Here is a 22,755-nt window from a genome sequence, read left to right on the forward strand (position 1 = left end):
AAACCAGTACATAACTGTAGCACCTTTTCCTGTAACAACTAAGAACATACAGAAGAAATATCTACCCACATTTCACTGTGAGGACTGGAACACCGAAGACTTTCCCCATTTTCCCCACACACTCCCACCATTAGATTTTACAGACTGCGTAGCTAGGAAAAAAGCTTACAAGCACTCTTTGCAATAAGAAGCATATAAAGAATTCTGTATTAAAGTTGCACAAAAATTGTTTCAGCTCTTTATGGCTTAAAAAAAGATTTCAAACATACAAAATGTTGAATTCTGAAACAATTGTTTCCCTTCCCCCTAGGGAGCTTTAAGGACAATTATTTCAGCTCACACAGATACAGTTCTGTCTATAAACACTGCTTAGCTTACCTGTGATGAAGCCCTCTGAGTTTACAGCTTTCAGTCAGCATCATTGTCACCTGTACCTCTGAGGCTTGATCTAATTTAAAAAAAAAAAAAAAAAAAAGAAATAAAGAAACTGCAGATATAACTTTGGAAACAAATCAACATATTAATTAAAATTTGGTCCAGATTTCCAAGTCAGTTAGGTTCATTTGAGCACAAACAGAACTTGTTTGCCTACTTTTCTAAAATGGAATTTAAAAAAACCCCAAACGAGTAAGCCAAGTTCTAGGGCATATTTCTGCTTAAACAAATCAGGTGAAGCCAAAAAAGGAAATAAAACACACTACAGGTGCTGACAGACTTGAACTTCTGCTACTTCCTGACAGCTTCTGGGCAGGCACGAACTGCCTGCGCTGCAGCATGGACCACATCCTGACACAGGGCCAGCGCTCCTGGAAGAAGGGGAGCATGCCATGCGTTTCCCAACAGTGCAGATGCGCTCAGAAGATGCCGGTTTGTTCCTGAATTACCAGTATAGGCTTCTGCAGTTTACTTCTACATAGATGGAGACCATTTACTTCTAGATTTACTTATTTACTTGTTCTCCACTTGACACTTGGCAGCCTTAAAATTGTTTGCTGTTCTCCTCCCCACCTTTCAAAAGAAAAGTAGAATCACTGCTGCAGCTAAAATTCAAGCATCTGTGGTAACTCCAGTAACCCACAGCAATCACAACATCTACTGGGCACAAGTGTTGCCTGTAACCCCTTCCTCACAAGGAATTTTGTTTGGCTCCCTGCCTCTGGTGGCAAGAAGGAACAGTGAAGCTTAATGCGATGTAAATCAGAGCCCTCACAATCCCACCCTCCTCATATCTGGGTGCATTTTCCATCCCTCCTTTGTGCTAGAACTAGTACCGGTGTGCCTAGGCAGCAAACTGCCTCACAGGAGAGAGCCCAGCAAAGGCCCATCAGCTTTCCTTGCTGCATTAGGATGAATTTACGTATAACAGACGAATCACACCAACGTTTTACTGCCCTGGGAGGAAGAAGAGAACTCATTTGCTCTTTTCGCTTCTTCACGGTCTTACCCTCCTCCCTATACCAGCTCTGCCACCCTTTCCTAACCAAACTTTAACCCTGCAAAAGAAAATATGACTTTTGACTGAGTTAAGAGCCAATGTGGTCAGTGCAGGTGAGCACAAGGTGGGGAAAGAAAGCACAAAGGCCAGAGGGAGAGCATGGTCTCCCCACCATGGCAATGGCAAGCTCTAACCATACTACACAAACTGGCATTTAGCTTTCCAGATCTGCTGGAAGTGAAGACAGCTTCAGGCACGCAGGTCCTGCCTGAGGAGGGTTCATCAAAAGAAATCACGCAACTCAAGAAACTGTGAGCTTCATCAGCTGGATTGAGAAGGTTCCCCTTAACCAGAGAAAGGAATGATATCCCAAGGCAAACTACTCCAAAGGCTGCTTACCACCCTGGCTCAAGAGAAATTAAGGAGGCGGCATGCCTTCCTGAATGCATACAGGCACTAAAAAAGGAGGAGATTGGGAAATAGAGGTTATAAATGCAGAAACAGGTCCCAGCCAGAGGCACTGAACCCTGAGCATGCTTGGAAACCCCTAAGAAGCATCGCTGCCTAGACCCTGTACAAGCTGGAAGGACAGAGACCACCAAAAGCCAAAACACGGTGCTCTACAGAAGTCCAGACAGAGAGGTGCCACTATATTAGTGGCAATTATGGCTGCAATATATTATGCAATGCATCAAAACAGTGCATTTCCTTGTATTTGATAACACGTACATGGCGGGGGGGGGAGGGTACGAACAGGTTCTTGCAGTGCAGGAGACACTTAAGTAATGGTCAGCTGAAGCCTCTAGTTTGCACTCCAACAGAGGCATGAGAAACAGCAGGTCCTACCTACTGTGCAGCAATAGCACTCCAGTGTTTCATATTTGATGAATTTGATACATAGGACAGACTTCAAAAAGCTTGTAAACAAGAAACAAGATACTGTATTAAAATGAAGTTATATAGGCATGAATGGCTGAAGCATCCAACTTATAAAGGGCAAGAAGCATTAAAAATAGAGGTGTAAAAACATATTATAAGAAGTTAGAAGAACTGCCAGCAGGCTACTAGTACACGGCTTCAGGTTTAAATACATTGACTACTAGAACTGAAAGTCCACAAGCTCTTCAACCCAGCACATAATGAAGGGAGGAAACAGATTAGTAGATCTGAGTTTAAACTCTTTGGCCCTGTGCTCGCGTAACTGGTTTGCTTTTAGTTATAAGAGCCACCATGCAATAATTTGAAGCTCTAAATCAAAGATTATTTAAGACTGGCTTTAAAATCTACGGAACAAGTTAACCTGGTTTGGACAATGCACCTATTCATCCCTTCACGCTAACACTGGGAGAGATTACACTCTTCTGCCAATGCCTTTCCCTTTCCATCACACAGAGTGTTTTTCAGCAAGTCACTGTTACGTTTCATTATTATTTTTTTCAGCTCAGAGACACTACACTGTAGTTGTTGAGCACCCAAAAGCATGATTGACTCCCATTCAAGTATATACGGAAATCAAAATCTTATCTTGTGAAACAGTCCCAGCATCCGTATTGTGTTTTCTTATCAATATTATTTCCTTGTTTTCTGTATGGAAAAAACTTACACAACACCAACAAATTCAACATATTCAGAACAAACAATAGCAGTACAAGGCTAATCTTCCTCTAACTTAGACCAGTGCCAATTTAGAACCACCACACAATCTGATTATTGTGCTTCTGTACTAGATATAATTCAAAACAGAATATAAATCACCACTTTGAGTAATTTAGTCAAAAGTGGGTAAAAAAGGCATCAAAATAATGCTACGGCAACAGTCCCCACTGCAATCAGACTTCCTTTTAAGGCCATTTTATTTAGTTACACATCAAAAAGTACATGTAAACAAACTATGTCACATTTGGTACATTATAACCACTTTTCAAACATCCAACAGACAGGTTTTCATAGATTAGGAAGACTGTGACTTTGGTAATATTTTTATTTTTAAATAATTTTTTTAAAAATATTATTATTTAATTAATTTTAAATAAAAAACTGAGGAATCTGACTATCCTGCACTGAAAACCCTTAAAAGCAATCCAGAAAAACCACAGCATTTCTGGCTTCGATATCGCAAACAGGCAGTCCTAGAGCAAAGCCAGTGACAGCCATGACCCAGCAATTCCAGCTCGGTGAGACTTTTTCCAAGGACATATTAAGGCGAATCCCACAAATTTCATTTTCCTGCCTGGGCCAAAGTGTAATCCTGTGCTGACACCATATATCAATCTCTAAGCATTACACATAAGCACACACACGTGGGCACTTTATTCACAGAATTGTTTGTATAGCCACACAAAACGAGACCTGAGGAATGATCTTGTCAAACACACAAGAAGGCCCACAGGCTTTTGTGGTTCATTTTTTCTGTACTGGATCCATGAAGTCATTTGATACGAACACAGCCACACAGCTAATGAGGGGGGAATAGGGAGAAAGCCTCCCACAGAGCCAGAAACCTCTTCAATGAGAACAGCACCTTGAAGCCATGACAGAGGAGGTCATAGTCTCCCACATATTAAATCAGAAAAACAAGCCCAAGTTTAAGTCAAACACTCCAGAGCAAGGTAACAAGGACTTGTTGCACAACTTTTTCAAAGCCCTAAAAAAGCTAAACTTCCCTCTGAGATACCAACACTATTTGTGATTAAGAATACATCAGTGGAGAACAACTCACACAGCTGCAGCCTGATGATCATGAGGTGTAACCAGGTCAGTACTACTTAGCCCTGAAAAACTGTCATATATTTTTCACAAGGCTATCACACACCAACAGCTGAGTACCTGAACAGCAAAGACTTGAGGTCACATGAGTGAAGAGAAGGATTTAATACCCAGTAGTATTTCTAGATGTTCAACTAGGACCAAAAAAGGTCCAACTTTCAGCAAGTGCTTAAAAACAAAACTACTTGAGATGGATGTAAACTCATTCCAGAACTAGGAAGATGCTTTTAAAGCACTGGTTTTACCCTTTCTGTGCCAAGAACCTGGCTGTGAAAGTCTACCCTAAGGCACAGAGAAGAACAAGCTAGGATTTCAAGAAGCCTTGATACTGCTGCAAGTTTATCTCATGATATTATGTTATTTGTATATAGCCAGGCACAATGGGGCTCTTGGCACTACTATTTTTATGTGGAGAGATTAGCTTTTATATAATTCTGGCAAGTGTTACATGTGCTGAGGCCCTTCCTGGTTCATGGGAAGAAAGAGCACCTATTCGATTCTTTCCAACTTCTCAAAGTCCATCTACAAAACTGCATTTTGCAGTCCTTCTTCATCAAAACTCACCAGTCACATGAATCAGTGCAACACTACCGTGAAAAAAAAAAATCTCTTAAGATGTTTTGCTATGACACTAACATTGCAGCAATTTGATTGCTCCAAGACTGGGCACTCATAACAACTGCAGAGCATCATGTTCTACGTTCACTAGGTGGTAGTTTATCAGAAAAGAGTCACTCCACCTCTCAAATTACTTACCAGAGATGAAAAGCAGCAATTACCTGGATATTGCAGTGGGTTACCGATTAGTTGGATGGCTTTCAAGAATAACATTTTAAGTCAGACCTCCTAGAATCTCAAAATAGCAAAGCACAGCACTTAAAGACTTTAGATTGTAGCACAGTCACTGAAATCTGTTTCTTCAGACAGAAGACAAAGCAGAATCTTAAAAGCAATATAACCAAAAGTTTCAACACTGGAGTCGTTCCAGAGCCCTTTCACAGCCTACTATGGGCAGTAACACACAGCAATTTCTTTCAGCACTCCTATCAGAAGCAGCTCCACAAACACTATAGCTAGGAAGTCTAAGGCTTCCAACAAACACATTTCCCAATAGAAACATTCAAAAAGCTGTTTTACCCAGAACCTTCTCACCTTTGGACCATTTGTAACATCTTGTTCCCACGCAAACTTCCTTCCATCTCATATTACAAGCTAATATCCCCTAACATCAGAATATTTATACAATCCATTTTCTATATGGCTACCTGTTTTCACGAAGCTTGTATTACCCTTATTATCTTTCAGACCTATGAGCTTTGCCAAATACGCTGTGACAAAGTCCACAAGCTCAAGTTATTGAAGGGTGAAAAGCACAGAGGCAGGCACAATGGTCACGAACTGTGTCCACAGGAACTGAGGTGTAGTACTACAACTACCCTAAATGTTCCGCTTCAGGTAAGAAATGCTCCTAGTACCAACACATCCTTTTTAATTACAGCTACTTCAGCACAGCAATTAATTACGTACAATTCCTCCCGAGGCGGAATTCAATCCCAGTTCAAAGAGAATACATGCCTGAATACTGCTTTAACCCTTCTACACAGTCTTTCGTTTTTTTGGAAGAAATTCAACCCTTAAAGACTACCCCCAGTTCATGCCTGTTGTGTATGACATTTTTAACGCTGCTAGCAGCCATTCTTCAGAACTTTTCTTCAATGCAAGGACGAACTGCTTACGGAATGCAAGTAGCCACAATCCAGTCTGCTTTTTCATAATTAGAAAGTAAAGTAAATATACAAAAATATTTATGCTTTAAAACTTCAAGAAGCCCCAACAGTTAGACAGTGAAAAGTTACTGTGGAAGCCAGTAGCGCATCTGCCTACCACAGAAGCGAAGGAAAACCACCTTGCTCCTGTTTGGCAGCTCTACTGCATATGCAAGTCTAGATAGATGCAGAGGCATTTGGGTAATAGCTATACTTTCATACATTAACCGCTATCTCTTTACAAGGCATCCATGCATCCTACGAAATTCAGATCTCCTATATGTCAAGAGTTACATAACAAATAACAACGTAAGGTTACAATATAAGACACTATGCTCAGTCTTGTTAAAATTTCAATAGAGCAGGATTTCTCCTCCGATCTTAATATCAAGGCTATTTATAATGAAATGTTTGTTTCCACACCACAATCGCAAAAGCTTATTTTCCACAGCGAGGCAGTTCAAATCCAAGCCTAAATTTGGTAACTGATTCAACATGACATTGCTAAAACAGGGAATGCTGTTCAGGTTTTCCTACATTACAAATGCACACACAATGTTAAATCACAGAGAAGGGCAGAGAGAAGCATGGTTTGGGAATACTGCTATTTCCCTACATAACAATACCACCAGAATCTAAGTAGCGGCAGTGAATAGCAACAAGTAAAAGGCTCTTTGCTTAGTAATCCATTTAACTTAAAAAAAAGCCAGAAGCATAGGTAAATGTCAAGTGAAACTGGGGAAGAGAGAAATTGCTGATTTAATGTTTCTAAGTCTATCTAAAGGGCAGCAGCTAGTAAAATTGAAATACAGGTAGTGATTTTAATTAAGTAAATGGAAGTGTACTGTAGATTAGTTTTTCCTCCTGCAAAAGCATAAGGAATAGTGTATCTTTAAATTATGGACATCAACCTCTGAAAGCTGCTACACAATAATTTTTTTGATGTATAAGGTACTATTTTAGGTGTCTCAGGGTATTTTCTTCATGAGCCATGACTGACAAATACAATGCATCTCTAAGCTGGTATTCAGAAATGTGCTACTTTACCCTAATTCTTTACATTTAAGTATCTTCCTTTATGAAGACACTTAAGAATTTAGCTGAGAATTGAAGCAGCTCTTTTCTTGAAAACTTTTTTTGTCATCAACCTTCTTCTACAGAACCAGGATCCTGTACTCTTGATAGTGGAAGGTTAAATACTTTTAACAATTAACTTAAATACTGTACATTTAAGTCATGAACTTAAACTTATAAATATTTTCACAAGGCAGCGCTTTTAAGAATGAGCTGCCCAGAATAATAAATTCAATGCAATTTAAACTGGTACCTTGGGAACAACAGTGTATACTCCAGGTTGTGGTATTCTGTATTTCTAACACAAACAAGAAGCCCTTCAACTAGGTTAACACAAAGCTTATTATACACACTTCAGTCACCTAAGAATGCCTAAGGCTTTGCAAAGCAGGGGAAAGCTAAAGTTCTCAGGATCTCTACTCTTACACCTCCTAACTGTGCTGAAGTCCTCAGGGGTCACCAGCTTGCACTTGGCCTGGTTCTTAAGCTGGCAAAAACAGACACCACAGAAGGTGTGTAACAGGTCTGCACACTATGGACAGATAAGTCTCACTTGTTTTAACAAACAACATTTAACATCGACTAGGTTTCCTCATATCTACAACTCAGCACCAACCCACACTGCAAAGTGCATGTTTTGGCTCACAGTAGAAAAGTCCTGTGTACTACAAATACTCTGAGGGCAGCTGCAGTCCTGAGATGTACCAGATGAATTCATGGTAAGGTCCTTCTCCCAGGCTTTCATTACAGCACCATGATCTATAGTCTATGTGGGTGTACTTTGAGCATCTCCTCTTAACTAGATTAACAATAAATAAAATTTTTTAAAAGTATAAGTTACAGGTAGCCAAGAATGCTGAAAGAGTTCTTTAGTAACTTATGATGACATGAACAAAACTCAAAGCTTTGTTAAAGTTGGTAAAATGATGAACTCTTAAGAGTTAATCTTCCCTCACATTATGACTTTGTTTCCAGTGCTTTTCATGGGTGGTTTGTTTTTAAACACTCTTTTCTTGTATGTAAGAAAAAAAAAAATCTTAAGTGGTTACAAAATTAAATGGAAGCAGTCAGATTATCCTGAACAGCACCATTAGTTGTTTTTAACAAAAACATACCTTGGCCAGACCATACTAAATGAGTCAGGGCTCTGCACAGCTCAAACTCACCGCGTATGTTCCTGGAATAACACAATTCCATTTGTTCTGCAAATAATTTTCTCCTTCACAGGAAAAGCACCATTATACAACGTGTTCTTTAAATCAAACGTGAAAATGGTGTGTTTTCTTCCTCTTCTACCATAAGAGGATCTAAAAGATTCACAGGAAAGTCTGCTTCACACCATATAAAGGCAGAAGAGATCTATCAATCACTGGCAAGATACACAACGCCAGCTTTGAGAAACATGCCAACCCAGACACTTCCCAAAGTTGAAGGTGATTGGAAACCTCCTACTGGAAAGGAATGTGAAACATTATAACTAAATAAAACAGTTCTACCATAGAGCAAGAAACACAATGGAGAAAGCAAATGCCAGCTAAGTCTCTCAACTTTCTAACAAAGAACTTAATTCAGGTTGTGTTGATCACAGAGTCCAATATCCCGAATACAGTACACACATTTTTGTTCCTACTGCTAATGAGACATACATCCTTATCTTCATGAACGTCCACTTAAAGCAAGAGCAAAGGCAAATTATCCACAGCAAAGTCTAAATGTGAAAGAAGGTAAAACTTACGATGATGACTAGCAAATTAACACAGAGAAACTAAACTGCAAACAGAGAAGAACAACTAGATAACCAACATAAAGGATCTACAGGAAGTATGAACAAGTGCCATCTTTTACCCAAGGCTTATGATCTTTGTACTCTCAAAGTTATTAGACCTTCCAGAAAGCTACTTCTAATTTTGCCAACTGATACCCACTTTTTCCTTTTAAGCTCTCCTCTTTGGCACAGAGCACCACACGTAATGGAAGACTCAGGCATCCAGAAGCACTCTGAAGTGTTAGATGATATAGCATTAAAAAAAAAAACCCAACAGTATAAATTAATGTATTTCATGAACATACAGGTAGAAGCTTTGTCACTACCCAGGGCATGTTACAACTTTCCTCTGGAGTGCACTACAGTTAGGTGAAAGAAAAAAACTCTTCCAGGGATCTGGAGCGAACTTCTGGCACGCTGGGATGAATTCTGCCTTCACACTGTATCTTTATAGAAGATGTGGTGCTCAGATTTCAACAGAAGCATCTCCAACTTTTCAGTCATATCAGTTTACAAGCTATGGAACAAGTAATCACGGAATCAGTTGAAAAGTACTTGAATGACTTCAGGAACAGTTCAGATGAAAGATCCCAAACAATTCTGTGGCATAGGAGAAACTAGTCAAATAATGCTAAACTAGCAACTTCCAATCTATTTGCCTCCTGCAATGATGTTGCTTTATTAGGATCAAACTCGCTCTTTGAGAGTCTGACCTAACAGGTCAATCCCAGCTTGAGAAAATGGGAAATACAATACATTCCCAGAAACTAATCTCACACTCTCTGAATGGCCTCTTTCACTTAAAAGAGTTTCTCTGGACAAAGGTAAGCAGGTCCAGACTTTCTCAGTTCTTACCTATTACCAATTCCTTTAATAGCAGATCACTTCAGAAGGGAGAATAAGTAGTAAGTCCAGAAAAATCAAGGCTTCTTGACTTCAGTTAGCACTCTTCTGTGTTTATAGTAATGCTCAACACCTTACCAAAGGGCTAGAAAACGTCAGGGAAGGAAAGTGGGAAGGGATGCTGCAGTTACTGCCATAACCAGTCAACCATCTTTGCTTTTTGATCCTCTAGGGAAAAGGATCAACCCCAGCGGGAGGTAACTAGATAGGAAAGGAGCAAACTGAGAAGGCTACAAACACAATCCTCTCAGAGTGGGAAATACTCACACACCTAACTATTGTCTGATAAGCCTGTCAGCCACAACTTCCATCTTCTCCAGAATATGAAATGGGAGAACTGACATAACCCATCCTGAAAGGTTATGGATCCTATAATACATTAGCAACTGAAGGAGGGACACAAGAAAGAAGAGACTCATTATGATAGGCACCTGCTGTTTTATCTATGGCACAACCTTTCTTCACAGATTTTCCCAATGAGCGATTTTTCTCTCATTTATCTCTCTGAATTCATCAAATTCAGAAACCATTACTTGAATGGCACAATAACCTTTGACACCTTTCCCAGTACAGGCAAAGGTCATCTAAGAGCCAGCATACATGTGCTGCCCATGGCACAAGGAAGCCTTCCAGTGCCATGTATACTACTTGTTGGGCCTTCTGAGGCACGTCCCGTGGATAAACATTACCCCACTAGCTTCACCATCCTGCACAATGCAACCCCGCCATGATCAGCAGCTTGCAATGGTAACACCCAACACAAAGCCACTTGCATGCCAGTACGCCGGTGTTATGCTGCAGGGGTGAAGGCATTGATCTGGTGACACAGTAGACAATCGCACCAAGGTCATGTCTAGACAAAGCTCCCAGGTTGAGGGGAGGGGATTCTCCACCTCTATTCTGCCTTCATGAGACCCCACCTGGAGTACTGCACCCAGCTCTGGGGTCCCTAGCACGAGAAAAACACGGACCTGTTAGAGCTGGTCAAGAGAGGAGGGCTGTGAGAGTGAGCCGAGGGCTGGGAACACCTCTGGTATGGAGAAACGCTGAGAGAGCTCAGGTTGTTCAGCCTAGTGAAGAAAACACTCCAAAGAGACCGTACAGCAGCCTTTCAATACTGAAAGGGAAAGGGGGGCTTACAACAAAGACTGAGAGAGACTTTTTTTTATCATGGCCTGTAGTAACAAGACAAGGGGTAACAGCTTTAAACTGAAAGAGGGCAGATTTAGATTGGACTTAAGGAAGGGTTTGGGTTGTTTCCGTTGGGGGGCATTGGGTTGGTTTTGTTTGGGGTTTTTTGTTTGTTTTTTTAAGGTGAGGGTGGTGAGGCACTGGCACAGGTTGCCCAGGGAAACTGTGGATGCCCCATCACTGGAAGTGTTCAAGGTCAGGTTGGATGGAGCTTTCAGGAACCATATCTAGTGAAAGATGACCCTACCCATGGCAAGGCAGTTGGACTCCATGATCTTTACAGGTCCCTTCCAAAGCAAGTGATTATGATTCTAATATGAAATTCTAGTTTGGGCACAAGTGTACTGATCATATTTGCCATGTCTAAGTGTTCTCCTTCCAAAGGGTTTCTTCTATTGGCAATGCCAGCTTTAAAGCCACAGCAACCACCCTAATGTCAGAACAACATCTCAAGTTTCTCAGGCTCTGATCCTGGTAAGAAAGAGGTGGTTTTCCACTCAAGAAGGTTATTCTTCTTCACAGCATCTGCCGAAATAATTTTAGTTCACATTATCTGAAACAACCCACACTCCTTCCCCATGATTTTCTGTCATTCAGGGTACCACTGGACTTTATTAATTTCAGAGTATACAAGACAGTTCTGGAGCAGCTCATTTTATTTTTTTTTTAATTTGGGGGGAGGAGGGGATAACTTGGCTATACAGACAAAGCCTTTTTACCTTGTTTCTCCCTTCCATGGCCCTCAGCTCCTTTCTTGCCTTCAGCAACAGAGATACTTAAGTCAGTTTAATAGTTCTCATATCCATCTCACTTTTGTGGTCCTGCCCTACTCCTATGTTTGTGCCAAAGCAGCAGTGTGTGTGGTCACAAAATGAACAAGATCAAGGAAAAAGTCTGGTTAAGAGAATTTTTGCAGGGTTGTGGGTTTTTTTCCCAAGCAGATTAGATTCCCAACTTATTACATGACCCAGCTGCACACACAGCTATCACAGCCAGGGTATGAAGATCAGGCTGCTTAATATTAGCACTGCAAATGAAACGCTCTAAGAAGTGGGGATGTTTACAGTTATTTTCCTAGCAACGTTCTGCGGCCCAAACCAGTATTATTTGACAGGCAAGTGTCCCGCAAAATCTATTATAAGCTTTGTCCATATAGATCCTTTTTAAAGCTGAAAAATTCCCTACAGCCAACAATTACATGAATACCATTACTCCCTTAAGACCATCCTCCAGTTCCACTGCAGCCAGAAAATCCTTCCCTTGCAAAGGGAAGGCTAGAGAAATCAAGACATGCACTGTGTCAAAGATAAAAGCCACTGCAAGGGAGAAATGCAGCTTTAAGAGCGGAGTGAAAACCCCACTCTGGTAAAGCAGTTAGATAAATGGTGATGGGAAGCAGCTAAATTAAGATCTGTTTTCACAAATGTTATCTTGTCATTTAATCCAGTGCTATAAAAAGCAAGCATGCTTGAGTAGTGCTGGACGGATGTCAAATTGCCCTAGCTCACAATCATTTTGGGGCTCACAAGAGCTCTAGCATTCGTTGACTCTGAATTGGGGCAGAGAACCACCAAATATCACAGTGAAGGGGAGCACAGATTAAGGTAATACTGGTGAACGATGCCCAGGTTAGACTGCCTCATCAGGAGCACCAGGCTCACATGATAAGGGATAAGTCTTTGGGGAACTGTCAATAAAATCAAAATGACAGAGCTGTTAAGCAAGGAGGAGCAACAGAGAAGGACAGAATTCAGACAAGTTGGCAAAATAATGGGAAGAAGCATACTTAGCATACTTTTGGGGATGTTTTGGGTTTTTTTTAATAGAGGACTCTCCTTTGCTTCTTGCTAGGAGTCACTACAGGAAAATACTTGCCTTTATATAAGGGGACCATTACTTTCGTTAAGGCTGTGACTACTTCTGCAGACACTGTTCTACTACTACCATGCTAAATGTTAGCTACCAACATCTTCCAAAGGGGACAGCATATCTACTTTTCACAAGTCCCCCCCCGGACTCAACAGGGAGAAGTGCTACAGAATGAAAGCGCGCCATCTCAGAGGCACTCCTGAAGAAATAATGCAAGTGTCTTGTGACTACAAGAGTTAACTGTCCCTCTGAATCTAGGAATGCCCACGAGGATGTGCAAGAGAAAAGTGCAGGAAAAGTGAGAGCAGCAAATCCTCATTGTTCAGCCCTCCGTGAATCACGTTAGCAGAAACACAAACAGCTGTTCCAGAGCCCAGATCACGCTCTGCTGGCCGACTCGATGCCCAGACAGGTTACCCTGCTGCTGCCCAGAGCACAGGTCACTGTCGTGCCCCTCCCACGTTAAGAGTTCAGCCATGCCAGACAGATTAGGAGGTAAGGATTTGTTAGGCAGCAAAGGAGGCTAATTTCACACTGCCTATGTTGATTACACACAGCTGGGACCTGGCTCATAGTAGAAGCTGGACTTTTTAAACTCAACATATTTTGTTGGAGTGGCAGGTATCGTATCAGGCACTGACCTGTCTTTACAGCCAAAGCACGCCATCCTGCTAAGCCTGCATCAAGAACAACGTGCAGCTAAAGTATGCAACAGCATCCACCCCAAACTGCCACTCCAGACTGTTTCAAGAAATAGGGACTCCTTTTTTTCAGCTATTTTTACTCCAAACCAGGTTGTCTAAGAAATTCCTTCCCTTGAAGTGAACGTGAATCATCTCCTAAGTGGCTTTCCACAAAGAAACATACCAAGAATAATAAAAGCTTGCTTTCTTAAAGCAATATGTTTTTCTTAAAAATGGCACAGAATAAATAGGTAGCAGAATAAATTCAACAACAACAAAATATAGCAGCTTCACTAATTCCCACCTTCTTTAAAATGAGTATATTTAAAAATTACTAGCCAAGCAAAGAAACATTAAAACAAGTTGAAATTCTTATAGAACCTATTTTTTTTAAGAAAGAATTAAAAGTTGTAGAATGAAAAAACAAAGGCAATAATACACCCAATTGAAATGACAAAAATAACTACTGAAGCAACTACTGTACAGGGAATTTAGCAGAACTGTTGTGAACTACTAGAAAACTTACAATTATGAGTGTAGGAGAAGGGATATATGTAATATGGTTTTCATCTATAATTACCTTGTTGTTTCTTAAGTCTACCAGCCATGATTTAAATCGCTTCAACAACATGTTTCTTCCGCAAAGCTGGTGTATTTGTATAAATTAAGTTCTAAGTGATAATTCTCATGCCTCAGTAGCAAAGTCTAAAAATGGCAGAAACTATGCCTTATTTTTTGTACAGCCAGCATGTTTTTAGATTTTTAAGAAGAGTTTTGCAGGTGCCTTTTTCAGCAACTCACAGGGGAAAGGGCTGTGGATGGAAAGAATAATGACATGCTAGAGGAAAAAAAAAAAAGCCAAATATAATTTTTACTTATAAGAATAAGCTAAAGTATTCCAGACACACCAATTGAAGGCACTGGTGGAGAACACATGCATTTTTCTTCCATATAAGATTTCCGTTCTCTCTGGCTGAAGGCACATCCAAATTGTTTTTGCTTTTTAAGAAGTAGCCATTTTCATATTTTGGAGAGGGAGGGGTTTGTTTTTAAAGATAGTTTTGATACACTCAGCATGCACCACAATCCACACAACGGGATATAAAATCACTACTTTATGTAAACATACCTTTAACAGTTTTGACAAAAACTTGCTTCTCTTTACTGGGGTCTTTTTCTTCTATAAGAATCCCATGGAAAATGCGCCCAAATGTGCCTATTAAGAGAACATACAATTAGTACGTATTATGTGGTTAAAACACACTGGTAACATTACCAGAATTTCCTACCTATTAAGAAAACACCACCTTAAAACCTATCAGCCACAGCAGAAAGTTAGGAACAACGGCAGTTAAAGCAGAAGTCCTGAATGCCCTATTAATGCAACAATATATAACCCAACCACCTGTTCAGCATGAGATGGACTCACAACTATACGCAGTAAACGCTGAAAGGTTTAGGTAACTAGAACTTAGGGGGGCAACTGTGAGAGAGTGAACTAGTGACAGCAGCAGAAACCAGTTAAATTAAGCATCAATACTGATGAGGGGTCTATTTGTGGCAGTTCAGTCTTTGTCAGCTGTCTGCACTAAACACTCTAGCTCCATCCTCTTCTCATCCAGCCAGTCTGGAATTCTCCAGTCAAAACATTTCTCACAAAGATGAATTTTTTTTGCAACGGTCAGGAGGAAATACTGGTCTCAGCCAACCAGTACATATGGAGCAGTTTGAAATAAACAGTATCACATTGTTCAATTATTTCACCTCAGTCGGAAGGTGTTGGGTTTGTTCGGGGTCTTTTTGTCTCCAGCATTTTTCCATTCACAAAATTTTAACGATGCTGTTTGCAGGAGGAGGAGCTACATTAACAGCTGGAGTAAGAATGATTGCAGTATGGCAACACACACTTTTTATAAAAGTCAGGTTGACGCTCTTCTGTCACACTATTACCATGGCACCAATTGTGTGCCTCATCTTCATGCAGTCTATTCGCATGTTACATCCCTTTCCCGTTGATTTGTCCTGTCTGATTAGGTTGAAAGATCTTTGATAGGATTGCCTTAGCCTGGTCGTGCATCTTCTGGCATGCAGTGCGGGTCTCATTATGGTTTTAAATGCTTAGTAGGGACAGTACAACACTTATATCACCTATCCTAGGACTGCAAGTAAACCCTGCAAGGCTGGGGTCTTCAAATTGTAATCTCACTAAGCAGGAATTTAACCAAGGAGACTGCAAGGCAACCATAAATATACAGCATGAATTATTTCACAGTAAACTAACACACCCCCCCCCATCTTGGCTCTTGAAGACATCAAAAAAGTGCCTTAAATACCTGTTTCCAGTATAGAGATAGACATAAAAATCAAAGGGAAGATAGCATCTTGTACTGAAACATGTTAGGGTATCAAGCTACCCATTTGTAAGCGTTGGAATTAAAGAGAATGTGGAAGCATGTAACAGCAGGTATGGCTAGAACGTAATTTTACACGATCCATTATCTCAACATACCAAGACTGTAACATAGCGTGTCTGTATGGTCCACCATTTGGTGTTTTTTTTTTCAGGGCTGTGTGGTTTTTGTTGGGTTGGTTGGGTTTTTGTGGTTTTGTTGTTTTGGGGTTTGTTTTTGTGTTTTTTAAACAGCACCCTGAAAGACTCCCACCTTAGCAGGAAGTGTACGTCACTGGTGTGCTATAACTTTCAGACACAGTACCATGAACATGCTACTTCTGCCTTGCTCTCCACTGAGCTTTTTTGCAAATTAAGCTGTTTGTATTCCAGACTGGACATTTAAGCTGTTTCCCTGTTTCACTAGAAAACAGTAAAGGTCCATTTACTGTTAACATCTGTTCCATTTGCTAAACCATAGCTATTCCATTAGAACCCTTTTTTTCTTTGACACCTACATTTTTGCCTTACATCTGTTACAGCGTGAGCTTGAAGCAGGTTCAGAATCACATGCTGTATTGCTGGGCTTGCACAAAAGGCCCCTACAGATCCCTCTTCCTTTGCACACTCTCACACCTGGTGCTTTGCATTTTCCAGCTGGTTACACCACAGCAGAACCAAAATCTCCTAAATTATTAAAATGTTAAATAAGCTAGCTACATTATGGAAAGTTTATACTTGAAGTTTATAATGACCCTCTGACCAAAATCTACAAACTGTTTAAGATCCATTGGCAGCACTTTGGTACTGCCGAAGATTTTATGCAGACATTTCTATTAGTTGCTTCTTCCTCTCTGAAACTCTTTTGTCCTTAGATGACAGAGGCTCAACTCTGCTATGATCATGAACTAAAACTGATGACTGTTCATCAGGCTCTGTCTTCTAGTCCTCTGACTAACTTTTAAAGATTCCAACAGACTCAAAAAACAGCTGAGGCCAAGAAACAAGATCCCATTATTAACTGGGTCCACAATGCATTTGACAGCTGTTTAAGCCGCATTTCACACAACAGGGCAGCTCCATCACTCAGTGCTAAATGGCTGAAGTATAGCTGTGGCACTGAGTCACTTCTAGTCATCGGATGACTCCTAACATCACAGCTACAGGCAACAGACAGCACAAAGGAACACACTGCGTATCCAACGTGCAAAGGAAGCTTTTTGCAGAACCAACATTGGAGCTGAGCACAAAGCTACCTCCTTAGAGATTTAGAGACATACATTAAATGGGGAGTGTTAGCATCCTCCCATTGTTCTGCAGACAGTAACGCAAAGCATTTAGCAGCTCTACCTCCAAAGGATGAGTATCTCTGATCTCCAGCTATGGAAATTTTGATTTCTCATGAGGCTCAGGGAACACAGACTTGAAGTTCAGCAGTAAAGATTAATGACAAAACCCCCAAAATATTTAAGCTCATTTCCCAAATTCAGCATCAACAGGATGCAAATTGTGCATCAACACGCACAATGAATGTTGTGCACGAACATTTCCAAAGTAAACATTAAACAAGACAAAAGTATCAGGTAATCTCTGAATTTTTCATATCAGAGCTGTAAATGTTGCATCTGCTAATTAGATTTCCAAAGAAGCGATCAAATTGTGATTATGAGTTTAGACAGCTGAGGTTTTTCTGGGCTTTGTGGTTTTGTTTAATTTGATTGTTTTGGGGGGTTTTTTTTGGTACAGTGAAGCTCTCCTGCAGTAACTCACCCAAGTAAGTTACTTTGCCACTTAAAGCCCTAACTGATTACCTCATTCCTTAGCCATCTAACCCTTTCCTTTATTTAAAAGACCAGATTATTACGACAGACAAGCTGAATGATTTACTGAACACAATTAGTCGCTCCCCCGTTCTAATGAATTCTGGAACCTGCTTTCCCCACCCCCACACACCCCAAACGCAAACATCATTCATCATTCTCCTCCAAAGCTATGAAGATCAGAAACGTCATCCACGATTAGTTTCAGAAAAACCTAGCTGTAACTATAACTATATATATATATACACCACGTTACAGCAGCAAGTGGCTGAGTCTTGTAAATACCTTCTTGGAGCACATCTTTTAGAGTTATCCTCTCCCTGGAGATGGCTATGTCCTTCACTTTGGCTTTTGCTTCCATTAGAGTGACGCTTTTAAGATCATTCTTCTCTATCCGTAATGTAGGATAACCTGAGGAGCCAGCAGAGCCAAACAAACCAATATAAATACCCTTATAATGAGAACACAAGCACATTGCCTCACCTCAGCACCACCTACAGGTATAAAGACATGCAAGCAGCATGTACTTTAAAAGATTATGCATTAATCTTAAAAAGATTATAGTATTTAACAACAGAAAACACAAGAGAAGTCAAGTGTGAACATAATTATCTGCAGGGAAAAAAAAAATCACGCAGGAATTCTGTGGAGTGTCGCACAATCAAGACTCATTATTAACAACAAGTTAACAAAACTCCTTACGTACAACGCTGCACTGCCCTTAACAAGGAAATGAAGACCTCGGTCAGAGACTGCCAGAAGACTTGGAGTGAGGAGGATGCCTTACCGCAGCAGGACATAACCAAAACTACCAGTGCCCTCTTCTGGTACTTCTCGATATCTAGAGACCCTAATGTAGTCAGAAAGGCCTGAATATTTTTGTGCAAGTTTAAGAATTATTAGAGAAATCTTGAGAATTACTGTCATAATATTTAAATTAAGGAGGAAAAAAAAAAATCACTGAAAACAAAGTTAATATGACTGTGGAAGGACCAAGAATGCTCTTCCAGTTTATTTTATGCATCCAACCTTTTTTCTTCTTCTATTTGTTTTCACCATTTCCTCTGCAACCCTCTGGGGTGTCCCAAAAAAAGGTAAGAGACATTCTGAAACAACGAGGACTGAACACAGCAAACAGGTGCCATGTGGCATAGTGGTTACCACTCTTGTCAAGGTGAGGAGGGTTTAATCATCACTATGGGCTTGGTCTTCTCCCCTTTTGTCAGAGGCTCAGCTAAGGAGTTTCCAGGGATCATATTCAAATTAATCAAATGGCGGTCACTTAGAAGGCAAACCCAAAAACCCGAGGTTGACAGGACATCAGCAGCACAACATGATCTGGGATAAGAGATGGAAAATAAAAAAGCTGGGGGATGACTTCAGATGGCAAGAGGGAAAACCAGCTCAAAAATCAGTTGCATGCTAAGGTAGGTCTCTTCCAAACTCTGTGGAAGTGTTTTTATTTATATATATATGTGTGTATACATTTTTTAATATTTATATATGTACATACAGATATATATTTATATTAATCGTTCTACTAAATAAATTTTAAAGGCAGCTCTTTGAAAGGGAAAAAATGAACTAATGACAAAAAAGATCTATTTTTTTTTTTCAGAGGATATTGTACAGCTTAGAAGGCAGGCAAAACTTTCCCAAAGTTACAGTCCATTCTTAGGCTAACACCTGCTTCCATGCCTGGGAAGAAAACAGGAAAACACAGCAGGGATGAACAGTAATCATGACATTTCTGCAGTGCTGCCTCAGGAATTGGGATCATCAGTACCACTACTAAGTGCAACCAGAAGACAATGGGAGAGATTTTTGGGTCTTATTGGCTGCTTTTTAACAAAAAAAATAAAACAAAAAAAAAGGAATTAATCATTGCATTTATCTAGCTCAAAATAACAGATCTATCTTGGGTTTTCTACTCATTAGATTGCTGAACAAAGTCACTTCAGCTAATTAATGCAAAACTCAATGATCTTAAAGGTCTTTTCCAACCTAAATGATTCTATGATTCTATGATTCTGTTGAGCATTACAGAACAGAAAAATCACTGGTGGCAGCAGATGAAAACAGGAATCATTTAATTTGTACTTCTGACAAGGTCAGGAGTGCCAGGGTACTAGTATTCCAGTCTGGTAGTTCCCACCCTGAGAAAAACTGCAATTTGAACTTAACAGAGAGATAGTTTGTTCCTCTGGCTGGGCTTCCCCGTTTTTCTCACTCTGTAACATAAACCCTTACCTCACTTCAGATCTTTTAACGCAGGCTCTCCAGCAGCTACTCAAGCCAGTTGAGTTTGGGCTAAGTCCTACCCTCCTCCATTGCTCAGCCATGCAGACCTGTACCCTCCAAGCACCAACCTTGGTGCTCATACAGTTAGGCTACAAGCCAGTTCAGAGACCCGAGTCTACCAAAAACCCATCACTCTACAAAAGAAGTCAGTTTTTGCCTGGTTCAGCAGAAAAGAAAGGCTCATGGTCAGTCCAATGAGACTCAACTGCCAAGGAACTGGGCAACCCAAGTGTCTCCCTGCACTGCCTGGCTTCCCTACAGTCTGAACAGTCCCTTCCCTGGAGCGATGCTAGAGCAGACAGACAATAATTAGAGGAGCAAACATTCCACACATAATAAATACCTTCAGCAGTTACAGAATTAACACTGAACACAGCTAGTATCTGGTACCAGGTCAGTCTATCAGAGTATATAAACCACTGCCACCCTTCCTTTTAATTCACTCTCTTTTTTACTATTTCATGTTCTTTGAAGCAAACTGTAAATAAAATGATATAATGAATGTATCATCCTTGTAAAGCTTTTTTGCCCATTCATTTCCATTGCACATTGCAGCAATGAGATGAAAAGAATAACACAATCATCAGTAATACATATGATGACATCACTTGCTTTGTTGTCCACTCAGGAACTGATCCTAGGGCTAGGTGGATATTTCCACTTGCTGTTATCTCTTCCAGTTCTATACCACCCTCTGCTTGGACTACATAAGGCAGCTTCTTTCCAGTGTTAAGCAAACAGATGCTGCACAGATACTGGTGAAGCCTTTCTGCCTGACTGATCTGTGTGCAGGGAGAATACCCTGTCAGATAAAACGCAGTATCATGCTCATATGATGACTGCTGGGCCCCAGAACTTAAGGAGGCTTCAATCTTGACTATGGCATGGCTGGATAAAACCACACAGCACATTAACTCGAGGTGCAAACTGACAGAGCCAGATTATTTATTCTCTTCTACTTGATACTGAATTGGTGTGACCCCTATCAACAAATACTCCAGCTGTGTCCAAGAGTGTCTGTTGCAATGGTCCATAATTAGATTAACACTTACTGGTTACTGGCGTTGCATTATTCGGTGTGTCAGCGCGCAAGTACTGTGTCGTCTGTGTGGAAGGCTGGGATAACCCTTGTGAGCTACTGCTGTCACTAATGCTGTTTTAAAAGAAAATTGGACACAGACATGACTGCTTGTCACTGTAATGAATTCAAAGTTAAATAATCAAAGTTAAAACCAGAACATTTTCCAAGCTAGATTTTGAAAGAATGGCATTTTTGAAGTCTCTCACACATTAAAACGTATTTCAGGTTAACTCAAAAATCTTGGCACTTCTGTTATTTAAGCATGAACAACTTCCTCCTATTTGCTTTGCAGAATTTGCTCCATTGGCCAGTGCTTCTTCCCCACATTTGAAAAATCAAGGTGACAAAACATTTATGGCAAGAACCACTCTGTCATACCAGAAGCAAAAAACCTGTTATGTCCCAGGGAAGATTTATATGCCTTTATTTCATGGTACCAACATCCTGTTGAGAATCAACGACTACAACAGTTTGAAAGCAGTAGTCTCAGCCAAACCGAGAGGCACCTGTAACACTCCGCAAAGCTTAACCAGGTTTTTCAGCCAGAGTGATCTCCTCTTGCTTGCTCTGGGCATGCCAGCTGCTAGCTCCATCTGCTGCCCTTTAGTTCCTGTGCTGGTGCAAATATCAAAAAGGTATTCCCTAGTTCACTGTTGCAAATGGCCGTTTGCCCTGTACCACTGTACCTCTCTCAGCTCTCTGTTACAGACCAAACTGCCTTAGCCTACTTTGTCATTCCTCCCTCTAAGGATACCTGTTGCTCCTTCCAGGGCCACTTACAATGTGCTTTTGAGATATTTTGTTTGAGTAGAAGGACCATAGCTGCACATAGTATTCAAGAGACAGGGAAACCATAGCTTAAACCACAGCAGGATGTTTTGTCTTATCCTCAGACAAAATCCTACAAAAAAGTAGTTGTAGCTGTAACAGCCTAAAAACAGGTGAGAAAGTTTGCAGGCAAGGCAGTATTTGTCACTACCTCAGATGGCAAGGCCAGGAAAAGCTTTTTTGATGTCCCTCCCAAACACACACAATCATCCCTGCCTTCTTTGGAACTCGAAAGCTTCTCCACTACTGCTGACTGCATTAGGAGAACAAAGAAGAGACTGGGTTTGGGTATAACCCTCTGCCTTGGCAAATGATCAACATTCCATTTGCTTCTTGGGCTGCTATTGAGCACTGACCAAGCAGTACTAGACAACCTTGTAGCATTTTTAGACATGCTTGGCAATGCCCTTAAGGACCACTGATAGCTCTGAAGCAAGACTTCATTTAAAAGAAAAGAAAGCCAAGTCAGCTCTTCCACACTGTACCATAATCACAGGTGCACCTGCTGAATTTTTTCTTTAGAACAGAATCTACTAATTCTCATAACACAAATGTCAGGCTTACTGATTTATAGCTGGCCTCAATCTCTCTCTGGAAACCTTTTTTAAAGTTCTTCCCACATTCACTCTCTTCCAGGTGTAGGGTTCCAGCACAGTTTTTAGCATGCAATTAAAAGCTACAGTTGGTGGCCTAACTACTCCACTTTAAATTCCTTTAGAGTTTTTGAATGAATATTCTCTGGTACCTGCAACTTACTGCTGCTTCCTTTAACTGTTCACACTATTGCATCTACAAGCTGCTTCAATATGATCCACTCCTCAGTGAGTTCCCCAGAAAGAAGTGTCCTGGCACGGTCACTGCATTAAACACTCATGCGGAACTTG

General features: G+C 40.6%; 1 protein-coding gene across 2 annotated transcripts in view; it reads right to left on the minus strand.

Moving 5' to 3' along the window:
- Positions 1–22,755, minus strand: part of RYK (receptor like tyrosine kinase) — a 65,132-nt gene that overhangs the window by 14,025 nt on the left and 28,352 nt on the right. The window contains exons 7-10 of one of the 2 annotated variants that reach the window (XM_040613279.1): positions 21,015–21,115; positions 17,947–18,072; positions 14,582–14,668; positions 379–448 (exon numbers count right to left, since the gene is read on the minus strand). In XM_040613279.1, the coding sequence (XP_040469213.1) occupies positions 379–448; positions 14,582–14,668; positions 17,947–18,072; positions 21,015–21,115 (384 nt within the window). Of the gene's footprint in view, positions 1–378; positions 449–14,581; positions 14,669–17,946; positions 18,082–21,014; positions 21,116–22,755 lie in introns of both variants that reach the window. The other variant, XM_040613278.1, reaches the window with a different exon arrangement.

This window comes from Falco naumanni, chromosome 13 (genome assembly GCF_017639655.2).
Source record: "Falco naumanni isolate bFalNau1 chromosome 13, bFalNau1.pat, whole genome shotgun sequence".
Classification (NCBI taxonomy): Eukaryota; Metazoa; Chordata; class Aves; order Falconiformes; family Falconidae; genus Falco; species Falco naumanni.